A 10984-nucleotide genomic window follows, 5' to 3' on the forward strand; every position below is an offset into this window, starting at 1 on the left:
AAAAATTATTAAAAGATCATCAAATTTATTATTTGACCATTATTTATCTATTAACTCAATTTTATTAATCTAATTTTTTAATTGACAAATAATTTTGCCCTATTTTAAGAGCAATTGTTTTTCTTTTGTCATATTTTATTAAATGTTTTCTTTTATTAATTCCTTAAAGTACCCTTAATCAAATCCAAATTTTATTTTCATCATTTAGTCCGCATCACTACAAGAGAAACTAGAGAAGAGATAACTAAACATCATTTAGGACAATTTACTATAATAAATAATGTAGGATCTTTTATTATCAGAATGTATAAAATGAAAAATAAATACTAAAATATATATTTTTTTATAATTTATATAAATTGTGATAGGAGTTCTACGGTTTACAAATACACGTAATTCGTTATAGGGATGTCGCGGATTACGTGCTAGGGGAAATAAGCATAAACCGCGACAGGGGTGTCGCAGTTTATGCGTGAATGACTATTGTGCATAAACCACAACAGGGGTCTAGCAGTTTATGCGTTAGTGAGCAGTTTGCATAAACATAAACTAAAGTAAGTCTATTGTTAACAAAAACATACATAACACACACCTAATTCCATGGAAATAAACTAAGTACAAACACATATAATACAAAAGTACATAACAAATCTGATATACAAATCTGACTGATTTCCTCGGCTCTAGGATCGGCAATCAAAGAATCCGGTGATAGAAACCTATGGATCATTCTGTACCACCATCACAGAAAGTCTGCGGAGGACCTGGGATCAGACACCCGTGGGATACTTAGGACAGCATCAACCCTGTTCTGGTAACTAAGGTGCCATACCTAATAATAACTCGGGAACCATCTGTCCCTACCCCTCCCATCCTTGGCATGGAGCCAGTCTATATTCGAGGCCGGCTCAGGCTCGTGCTGAACGCCACCCAGCTGTGACAGCATCCTATCCTCCTGGTGCCACTCAATGACGGCAAAGTATATCAAGCAAGTACAGCACCCTATCCATGATTACAGTAGCTGTAGGGGGCCTGTCAAGTTTATCACATTTATGTTGCCCATCCGACACATGCAACGATATAGCCAGGCCAACGCTGTCGACCCCCAGCTATAACTGCCCATATCATCAAGTCTCGCCACAAAAGGACAACCACCGTATATGAACCTGATTTCCACTCTTGTCAACGAACAACTGAGTGGAAAGCAGCATCATAATATAAGCCCGTGCATATATGCGTACGGTCTCCTCCGCAGCATCATCTGGCAGCATCCTAAACCTCTCATGAAACCAGGTGAAGTAGACTGTATACTGCTTTATCTTATTCTGTGGTGGAAGCTCGCCAAACAGTTCCTGAAACCACTCCCACACCGGTTTGCCTTCTTCCATAAGCTTCTAAAAATTTGTAAGGCACCGGATACAGGTAAGCCATCCACGGGCAGCTCCAGCTGGTATGTTACATCCTGCAGCGTGATTATGCACTCTCTAAAGGGCATATGAAAGGTATGCGTCTCAGAGCGACACCTCTCAATGAAAGCGCTGGCTAAGGCCTTGTCCAACCAGAACCACCTGGCATTGAGTCTCGCTAGATGGTACAAACTAGCCCTCTCCAGATAGGGTACAATCCTGTCAAGCAGAGGCATGTTCTGCTGCCTTCGGACACTATAAATACACCTAGTCGGTTGGAGCATGTGACATAAAAAACCAAACATATAAAAAATCCAACACTAATTTAAAGTAATATAACACAAAAAATACAATATTAAAGTTTAAACAGGTAATATACAGTTCTTATTTTCTAAATCACAAAATTCAATGAAAGGCATACCTTAATCTAAATTAATTAAATACTAAATTTTATGATTTAAAATAATAATTTAAATCTAAATTTAAATACTTAAATCACAGTCATAGGAAAAAATATTATACGAAATACATTAACTAAAAATAACCAAACTAACCTCTTCGTTTATGCTGTCAGCAACGTGCGCAACGCCGTTGAGTCTGTAAAGACTATGTGCTTCCGTCGTAGTCCCGACTCCGATCTCAACTCAACAAACCCACACTTTTCTCTCTTTTCCTCTATCTAGAAAACCTCTCTTTTTCTCTCTAAAAAATTTTACAACCACCACAAATGTAATCCACGAGGCTCCTAAAGCGTATTTATACTAACGCATAAATCGCTAAACCCTGTCGCGGTTTATACACAATAATCATTCACACATAAACTGCGACACCCCTATAAGCTATAGCGAATTACGTGTATTCGTAAATTGCGAGATCACTGTCGCGATTTATATAAATTATGAAAAAAATGCATTTTGATATCCATTTTCTATTTTATCCATTATGGTAATAAAGAATCCTACATTATTTATTATAGTAAATTGCTCCAACATTTATTTTACTTTTCACACAATAATAGAACATTTACACCATAATTGTTTGAGAAAGTATCTTAAAAAATAATTTTATAATTACTTCCTAATTTATTTAATTCAATTAGTTTAACTACCATTATGAATTTAGATCTTCCAAAATTAAAATTCATAAATTGATAAAATAAAAAATTAATTATAATCAAATATGTAATTCTCATCCTATATAAACTCCATTGTCTAAATCTAAAAAATAAAAATAATTAACTTGTACTTTACGAGTTTAGAAATCTTATCCAACAATTATAGTATGTTAGAAGAAGTAAATTTTCAACCCTTTGTAAGAGATTTTCTGGGTATTAAAACCTCGAACTTTTTGGATGAACAAAACTTACTTTAGAGTTTAGATAATCCCATAAAATGGTCAAAACCAAAAAAGATAATCCCACAAAAAAAAAAAAAAAAATTGAAGTGATTGGGGGAATTGCAGAGTAGAAAGAAGCAAAGAAGAAGAAGAAGATGGTGATCAGAGTAAGATAGATAAGAGCTCAAGAGTGAAGAGTGAAAACTGAAAAGTGAAGAGCTTCAAGTGTTTGTCTAACCCTAACAATAATCTTAAGTCCTCTTCCTCTTTCTCCATGCGCACTTCCACCCACACCCTCTCACTCTCACTCTCCCTCTCCCTCTCCCTCTCACATCTCCGCCACTCCCCCTGCCGCATCTCCCTTCCGCCTCCGTTACTTTCCCGCCGTCCCCGCCAATTTCCCCGCCTCTCCGCTTCCTCCGGCACTTCCGCCGCCTCCGTACAACAACAAGAAGAAGAGTATGAATCGCTGCTGCCGGAAATCGAGGCGTTCGAATTCGAGAGAAGCGCGGGGGCGGCGGAAGATATGAGGAAGGTGTCAAGTGCGGCGGAGGTAGAGGTGAAGGAGCTGAATGAGCTGCCGGAGGAGTGGCGAAGGGCGAGGCTGGCGTGGCTGTGCAAGGACCTTCCGGCTCACAAGTCGACGGCTGTGAAGATACTGAATGGGCAGAGGAAATGGATGAGGCAGGAAGATGCCACGTATCTCGCCGTCCATTGCATGCGCATTCGCGAGAATGAAACTGCTTTTAGGGTCAGTTCACTTTTCCTCTTCACACTTAATTTCTTATTACTGCAACTCTTATTTACATGTTGGGAAATTTAATTGCTTTAATTCACTCTCAAGGTATACAAGTGGATGATGCAACAGAGTTGGTACCGATTTGATTTTGCTCTTGCCACTAAGCTAGCTGATTTTCTTGGTAGAGACCGAAAGTTTTCAAAGTGCCGCGAGGTATTTGATGATATTATCAATCAAGGTCGTGTTCCTAGTGAGTCAACTTTCCATATATTAGTTGTTGCTTATCTTAGTGCTCCTGTTCAAGGTTGTTTGGATGAAGCATGCAGCATTTACAATCGTATGATTCAGTTGGGTGGTTACCAGCCTCGTCTCAGCTTGCATAATTCCCTCTTCAAAGCTCTTGTCAGCAAACCCGGGATGCTTTCGAAACATTACCTTAGGCAAGCTGAGTTTGTATATCATCATTTGGTTACAAGCGGTTTTCAAGTGCATAAAGATATTTATGGTGGCTTAATTTGGCTGCATAGTTATCAGGATTCCGTAGATAAAGAACGGATAGATGAAATAAGGGAAGAGATGGTACGTGCCGGAATTGAGCAGGGAGGGGAGGTGCTAATATCCATCTTGAGGGTTTGTGCAAAGGTGGGGGATGCGGAGGAAGCTGAGAAGACTTGGTCCAAACTTCTTCAGCTTGAGATTGATCCCCCGCCTCATGCGTTTGTGTATAAAATGGAAGTCTACTCGAAGGTTGGTATGCCTAAGAAGTCTTTGGAGATATTTAAAGAGATGCAGGAGAAACTAGAGACAACAAGTGCTGCAGCATATAACAAAATAATAGAGATACTATGCAAAGCACAAGAATTGGAATCTGCGGAATCCATTATGACAGAATTTTTGAATAGTGGTTTGAAGCCACTGACACCATCTTATATTAGTTTACTAAACATGTACTACAATTTGGAATTACATGATAAACTCGAAGAGGCATTCTTCCAGTGCCAGGAGAAATGTCGTCATAGCTGTACTGTATACAGTATATATTTGGATTCATTGGTGAAGGTTGGTAATCTTGAAAAGGCTGAGAATATATTTAACCAAATGAATCGCGATGGATCTGTCGGTGTTAATGGCCGATCATGCAACATTATCTTGAGTGGATACCTGTCCTCTGGAAATCACTTGAAGGCTGCAAAGATCTATGACTTCATGTGCCTGAAAAAGTACGAGATTGAAGCCCCATTGATGGAAAAGCTTGACCATCTCTTGAGCTTGAATAGGAAAGTTGTTAAAAGACCAATGAGCCTGAAGCTAACCAAAGAGCAGAGGGAAATATTAATTGGGTTGCTTTTGGGTGGTTTGCAGATTGATTCTGATGACCAAAGGAAGAATCACACTATCCGTTTCGATTTTAAGGTTAATTCTAGCTACCATTATGTCCTGAAGAGTCATATACATCGCCAGTTCTATGAGTGGCTGCATCCTTCTTTTAAGCCGAGTGGTGACATTGACAATGAGAAGATACCAAACAAGTTTTGTACCATTGCGAGCTCTCATTTTGGCTTCTATGCAGAACAGTTTTGGTCAAAGGGTCAGCCAACGATTCCAACACTTGTCCATAGGTGGTTGTCACCATGTGTTCTTGCATACTGGTACATGTATGGAGGCTGTCGAAATTCGTCAGGGGATATCCTGCTGAAGATAAAGGGAAGGCGCGAGGGGGTTGAGAACATTGTCAGAAAGTTCAAAGCCATGTCCTTGGACTGTAAGGTAAAGAGGAAAGGGAGGGTATTTTGGATTGGTTTTCTGGGAAGCAATTCATCTTCCTTCTGGAAATTGGTTGAACCTTATGTTTTAGAAGATGTAAGGGTGTTTCCTGAAGCAGGTGACCACACATTGGAGGGGGGTTCAATGGAAAATGAGAACATTAATTTCAATAGTGATTCTGACTGATAAACATACACCACATTCATGAATCATGATCGGATTTGGAGCTGCTTTTAGTCATCTCACTGACACTGAAGTGGCTGCTATGTTGCAAACTTCTGAAATACCCCTTTTGTATATTCTTAATCCCCAATTGCATAGAGAATGGACTTTCATTGTATTAGTTATAAAAATAAATTGAACTATTATTGTTATTCTACATATTAATCAATCAATAATATTATGTAGCACTTCTTGGGATATTCATGAATCTTATTAAGACTAGATTTTTATTTCATTTATTTCAAGTAATAATAGTAATGTTCAATTATTTTTTTGATTAATTTTTTTATATTTTATATTTTCATAAATAAATAAAATGACGAAAATAAACAGGTTTTTATTTTTTATTTTCCAAAAAATCCTAAAATTAGGAAATACCGTAGCTGAAAATAAAATAAAAAAACATGGAAATGAATAGTTCTAAAGAAATACAAGTTTGGGCTTTTAATATAATTTTAATCTATTTCTTAAAAAATATATATAATTCCCTAAAGCTTTAAGTTAAATGTTTCATTTTTTTATTTAATTTAATAGCGACAGCGATATTTCTTTGGGTTAATTAGGAGGAATTTGGGTTTCGTGGTTATTTCAAATCAAAAGAGCAAGGATTCACTATTTTTCAGTTTTCACACTACTTGCGCTTCTTTGCCATTAAGTTTGGTCGAAGATTCTAGAAGGTCTTTAAAGTTTCTACTGCCATCTCAACTCTTCATCCTCTTCCTTCTACCCTAACACCGAACTTGAACTTGACTTCACTGAATCTCAGACGGAGACGCAGAGGCAGGGGCAGAAAGGGTAAATCAATAAACGGAATTGAAGATGGGAAGACCAAGGTGCTTTTTGGACATTAGCATTGGAGACGAATTAGAAGGAAGAATAGTGATTGAACTCTTCGATGACGTGGTTCCCAAAACCGCTGAGAATTTTAGGGCTCTCTGCATTGGCAACAAAGGCATTGCTCCTAACACTCATGTGCCCCTTCATTTCAAGGTCTTTACTTTCTTTCCTTCCTTCTATTTTCCCACTAACTATAAAGGTAATAACTTTTCCTTTCAATAACATGTAAGGAGGTTCCTTCCAACTATGAAGATTCTGTATCTGTTTTAATTTGTGATGTTTTCTTTGCTGTTGCGGTTGCAGAAAGGGTTTAAGTTGAAGGTTCCTCTTTTTTCCAATTGTTTTTGAAAGAGGACGTTGGAAAAGACGATTGTGCCCTTGACTATGTGTTTATACTACTATTTGCTATCTTATTTTGATTTTGAGGTGGTTTATGAGACTCCTTTGCTGGAAAAAGTGTTCTTTGATGGAAAATAAGATAAACATCAAACACTAATGCTAAGCTATAGGGAAAAAAAAAAATCCAGAGCATAGTATAAGAGTATCACATTATTCTCTTATTAGTAATGTATGCTTTTTGAATTATAATTTATGCTTTATGATGATTTTACATTATATGTTAGGATATGATTTGTGAGTTATTATTGTATGCATTTTGCTTTGCTCATAATAATACAAATGGGACGGACTACTTCCTGTTATTACTTCCTTCCTAGTGTAATTTTTTTGTTCTGACATTTTTTGGACATCTGAAGACTAATTGCATCTGGTTGTTGTCTGTTTAAAATGTTGAGGTAATGTGGGTTCGGTGAAAGCTAAATAGAGACTGGCTTGTGCCCAAATCACAGGGTTCTAATGAAGTTACAATGGTTCCTTCTTGAAAACAATGATATCAATTCGAAACTTTAATTCATATTGGTTATCTTTTCAGGGTTCTTGCTTTCACCGTGTTATTAAGGGCTTTATGATCCAAGGAGGTGATATATCTGCTGGAGATGGTACTGGAGGAGAGTCGATTTATGGACTGAAGTTTGAAGATGAAAATTTTGAGTTGAAGCATGAAAGGAAAGGGATGTTATCCATGGCGAATTGTGGTCCCAATACAAATGGGTCTCAATTTTTTATCACAACTACCCGAACTCCTCATCTAGACGGCAAACATGTTGTATTTGGGAAGGTAGTCAAAGGAATGGGAGTAGTCCGCTCGGTTGAGCATGTGACAACTGGAGATAATGATCGTCCTACACTTGATGTTAAAATCGTAGATTGTGGAGAAATTCCCGAAGGAGAAGATGATGGAATACTTGACTTTTTCAAGGATGGTGATACTTTCCCTGATTGGCCAGCAGACCTTGACGAGAGACCTGATGAGCTTCAGTGGTGGATGTATGCTGTAGACTCTATTAAAACTTTTGGAAATGGGTATTACAAGGTATCGCTTGTTATGATTCATCTCATGTTGTTAGTTTTGTTGTATTATTCCATACTGTTAAATAAATGATCTCTTTAAGAGTTTGAATGGGAGATTGTTCTTCAGCCTATAATTGTTCCTTGATTATTATTGTTGGCTCAATTTCCTTCCGGGGAATTTTTTCTTTTTTTCTGATAGAAGCAAGACTATAAAATGGCTCAAAGAAAGTATCGCAAGGCTTTGCGCTACTTGGATGTTTGTTGGGAGAAAGAAGGGATTGATGGAGGTATGCTAGCTTTTCCAACAAATGAATGAATGGATTATATAGTGATTATTCTGCAGATGCTCACCACTTCATCCACTTATGGTAACATCCTTATGATTTTGCAGAGAAAAGCATAGCCTTGAGGAAAACTAAGTCTCAAATTTTTACAAACAGTTCTGTAAGTTTAAGTTACTATTTCTATACTTCAAAATGCATTCATTTTAATGCATTTTCCATCAAGTCCTGTTTCTAATCTGCATAATAGAACTGATTCTCTTCCCCTGCCCCCCCCCCCCCCCCCTTTTCTTTTTTTTTCTCTGTTGTGTTTGTGCTTCTCGTTAATGTTGTTTTTCTGCTATACAATTTTGTAGGCATGTAAATTAAAATTAGGAGATCTTAAAGGAGCATTATTCGATGCTGAGTTTGCACTGCGTGAAGAGGACAACAATGTCAAAGCATTATTCCGGCAAGGACAGGTTGATATCTGAATTGAGGAGGTTTTTTGGCTGTATTTTATTAAATCTATCCAACTTTCCTTTATGATAACTGTGTGGCTTTGAACTTACCAGGCACATATGGCACTCCATGACATAGATGCTGCAGTTGAAAGCTTTAAAAATGCACTGGTCTTAGAGCCAAATGATGGTAAGTTGTGATTTTGTATAAGGCTTTAGTTAGACAAGAACTACTAGGTAGCGTTTGTTTTCGGAGACAGAACATAAAGACATGGACAACTAATGTTTAAAACGTATTTGGAGGCAGAGACATGGACACGGAACACATTGTCTTCAGGACACTATTTTATATTTTTGTGTCCACTCTTTTACGAAGGAAAATGATGGACACGGGATTTGAGAAGGTGGACACGGACTTTTTTATCAAAATTTTTTCTCTTTCTATCTATAGATATTTTTTATTATTCTACTATTATCTCTTCTTATTTTAGCGTCTTCTCTACATCGTAGTTCTTCTTTCTCTGCGTTCTTTTTTTTCAGATACTCTCTTTTTTTGGTAGAATTTTTTACTTGACTAGATAATTAATTTATTCCTCTTCGTTAATTCTCTTCTCTATGGCATGCTATATTAACAGAGACTTAATTCACTCTTCTACTTTACGTTACTTTATTTATTCTTAATTTTGTTACTTTAATACCATTTTTATCTTATTAGTTCATAAACCAATTCTTCTTGTAATTTTCTGTACTCCTACATACTCTTATTTTTTATTAAATTAATTTGTACTTGATGTAAAAAATTTGGAATCACATGACTATTTTAGTCATTTTGCATAATATTTTAGTTTTGTCCATATCTATTCAAACATAATACAGGACATTACATTAGTGTCTTGTCCATCGTATCCAAACACAATACACAAAAAATAATTTTTAGTGTCCCCGTTCTATTGCCTCTGTCTTAGTGTCATGTCCGGTCCTGTCTCCAAAAACAAACGCAGCCCTAGTTGTACTTATATAGGTGGACATTTAATTTTGTCATCTATCTGGTAGGTTCATGATTTATCAGAAGTGTTCAATTATTATTTTCTTTATATGAAACACCTTTTCAATACAATCTGAACATAAATGAAATTAACTGTCATTTTTATTAAGATTTGAATCTGAACAATAAGTAATAAATATCTCTTTAATAATGATGAATGAAATTTTCCACTGAACTCGAGATAAAATGTCTTCCAAATTTGATTGCTTACTTGATACCTTGTTACTTACAGCTGGGATTAAGAAGGAACTTGCTGCTGCCAGGAAGAAGGTGAGTGTATATCTAAGTTGAGCAATCATGAAGGTGCATTATAAGCGTATTGCGAATTTAACTGGTTATATTATGTTGTAGGTTGCTGATAGGCGTGACCAGGAGAAAAAGGCATATAGCAAGATGTTTCAATAAGCATTTCCCGTAGGCTAAGCAAGGTAACACTCAAATAAACTTTTAGGGATATGAATTACCTTGAACCTGAAAGACAATTTACTGTAAAGATATCAATTTGCATGTTACCTAAACTTCAAAAGTAATTCATGTGAAGCATTGAGATCTACTTGATTTCCTTTTTCATTTTCAGTACTTTAGGGCGGAATTGGTATTTGCTTTCATTTTCTATCTTCCATTATTGTTTATATTTTTTGTTCTTATTCAGTGATTTATTTTTTACAAGATTTTGTATTTAAAAAGTGAAAGCATGATATAAAAATAGAAAATAGGTAATCTTTTGTTGACTTTAAAAATAGAGAATTGGTTTATGTGAAGGAAAGATTGAAAGATATTCTTATTTTCGTTTTTTATTTTCACTATTTATGTAACAATTGAGAACAAAAACAACAAATGCGTGAAGTTTTCAATTTCGAATAAGTTCATTTCAGTCTGCACTAATAAATCATTTGGTTCCAATTAGTTTTCATATAGCCTTCCATGACTGATATTTGTGTTTCTTCCTTTCAGGCTCATCTTCAAGGGTGGAAAGCTGCATGGAATGCAAAAGATACTATCTTGATCCCATCGTTATTAGAAGTACCAGAAATTAAACTGAGGACTAACAAGTGGATTATGGATTGTTACTATTCTTAGATGAAATTTTCTGCTAACAATTTTGCCTTGGCGATTCTATTTTTTGAAAAGCTTTCAAGCTTTATGGGTCATCAAAATTCCCAAGTTCGGTTTTTGTACACTTCTCATTTTATGATTTTAGAGAATTACCAAGTTACTTAAAGATCTATTAGGAATTCAGTCCCTGAAAAATGCAATTGACATGAGCTTTAAAAAAAAACATATCATAGATTTTAACCCGTAATATTCATATTGTAGAGGTTTTGGACATTTATTTCCTGCTATAGAATTTTTAAGGGTTTCAAGTCATGTAAAATTTATAAATTTAGGGTTTTATATACTAAAAAATATGCTCATCTTGTAAGGGTTTTAGCACCCTACTACTGAATTGTTTGGGATTTCAAAAGCTTAAATACAAATTTAGGATTTTAAGCCCAAAAAAATAT

At 35.9% G+C, this 10984-nt stretch overlaps 2 protein-coding genes across 2 annotated transcripts; both read left to right on the forward strand.

Annotated features, from left to right (window-relative positions):
• Positions 1-2682: 2682 nt before the first annotated feature.
• Positions 2683-5664, forward strand: LOC112717150 (pentatricopeptide repeat-containing protein At2g15820, chloroplastic). The gene is made up of 2 exons (XM_025769254.3): positions 2683-3492; positions 3586-5664. The coding sequence occupies exons 1-2, from the start codon at positions 3016-3018 to the stop codon at positions 5428-5430; spliced, it is 2322 nt and encodes a 773-aa protein (XP_025625039.1). The 5' UTR covers positions 2683-3015; the 3' UTR covers positions 5431-5664.
• Positions 5665-5975: 311 nt separating this feature from the next.
• On the forward strand, positions 5976-10701 carry LOC112717152 (peptidyl-prolyl cis-trans isomerase CYP40). Its single transcript, XM_025769256.2, has 9 exons — positions 5976-6456; positions 7235-7735; positions 7913-8000; positions 8105-8157; positions 8351-8455; positions 8549-8624; positions 9712-9749; positions 9831-9907; positions 10434-10701. The coding sequence occupies exons 1-8, from the start codon at positions 6286-6288 to the stop codon at positions 9882-9884; spliced, it is 1086 nt and encodes a 361-aa protein (XP_025625041.1). The 5' UTR covers positions 5976-6285; the 3' UTR covers positions 9885-9907; positions 10434-10701.
• Positions 10702-10984: the final 283 nt, after the last annotated feature.

This window comes from Arachis hypogaea, chromosome 10 (assembly GCF_003086295.3).
Source record: "Arachis hypogaea cultivar Tifrunner chromosome 10, arahy.Tifrunner.gnm2.J5K5, whole genome shotgun sequence".
Classification (NCBI taxonomy): Eukaryota; Viridiplantae; Streptophyta; class Magnoliopsida; order Fabales; family Fabaceae; genus Arachis; species Arachis hypogaea.

What these genes read in the sequence shown, in the direction of transcription:
- LOC112717152 (XM_025769256.2), top strand. Translation starts at nt 6,286, where the DNA reads ATGGGAAGACCAAGGTGCTTTTTGGACATTAGCATTGGAGACGAATTA. An exon ending in AAATTTTTACAAACAGTTCT is followed by an intron (nt 8,158 to 8,350) that starts GTAAGTTTAAGT and finishes ACAATTTTGTAG; the next exon opens with GCATGTAAATTAAAATTAGG. An exon ending in CATTATTCCGGCAAGGACAG is followed by an intron (nt 8,456 to 8,548) that starts GTTGATATCTGA and finishes TGAACTTACCAG; the next exon opens with GCACATATGGCACTCCATGA.
- LOC112717150 (XM_025769254.3), top strand. Translation starts at nt 3,016, where the DNA reads ATGCGCACTTCCACCCACACCCTCTCACTCTCACTCTCCCTCTCCCTC. An exon ending in AGAATGAAACTGCTTTTAGG is followed by an intron (nt 3,493 to 3,585) that starts GTCAGTTCACTT and finishes TTCACTCTCAAG; the next exon opens with GTATACAAGTGGATGATGCA.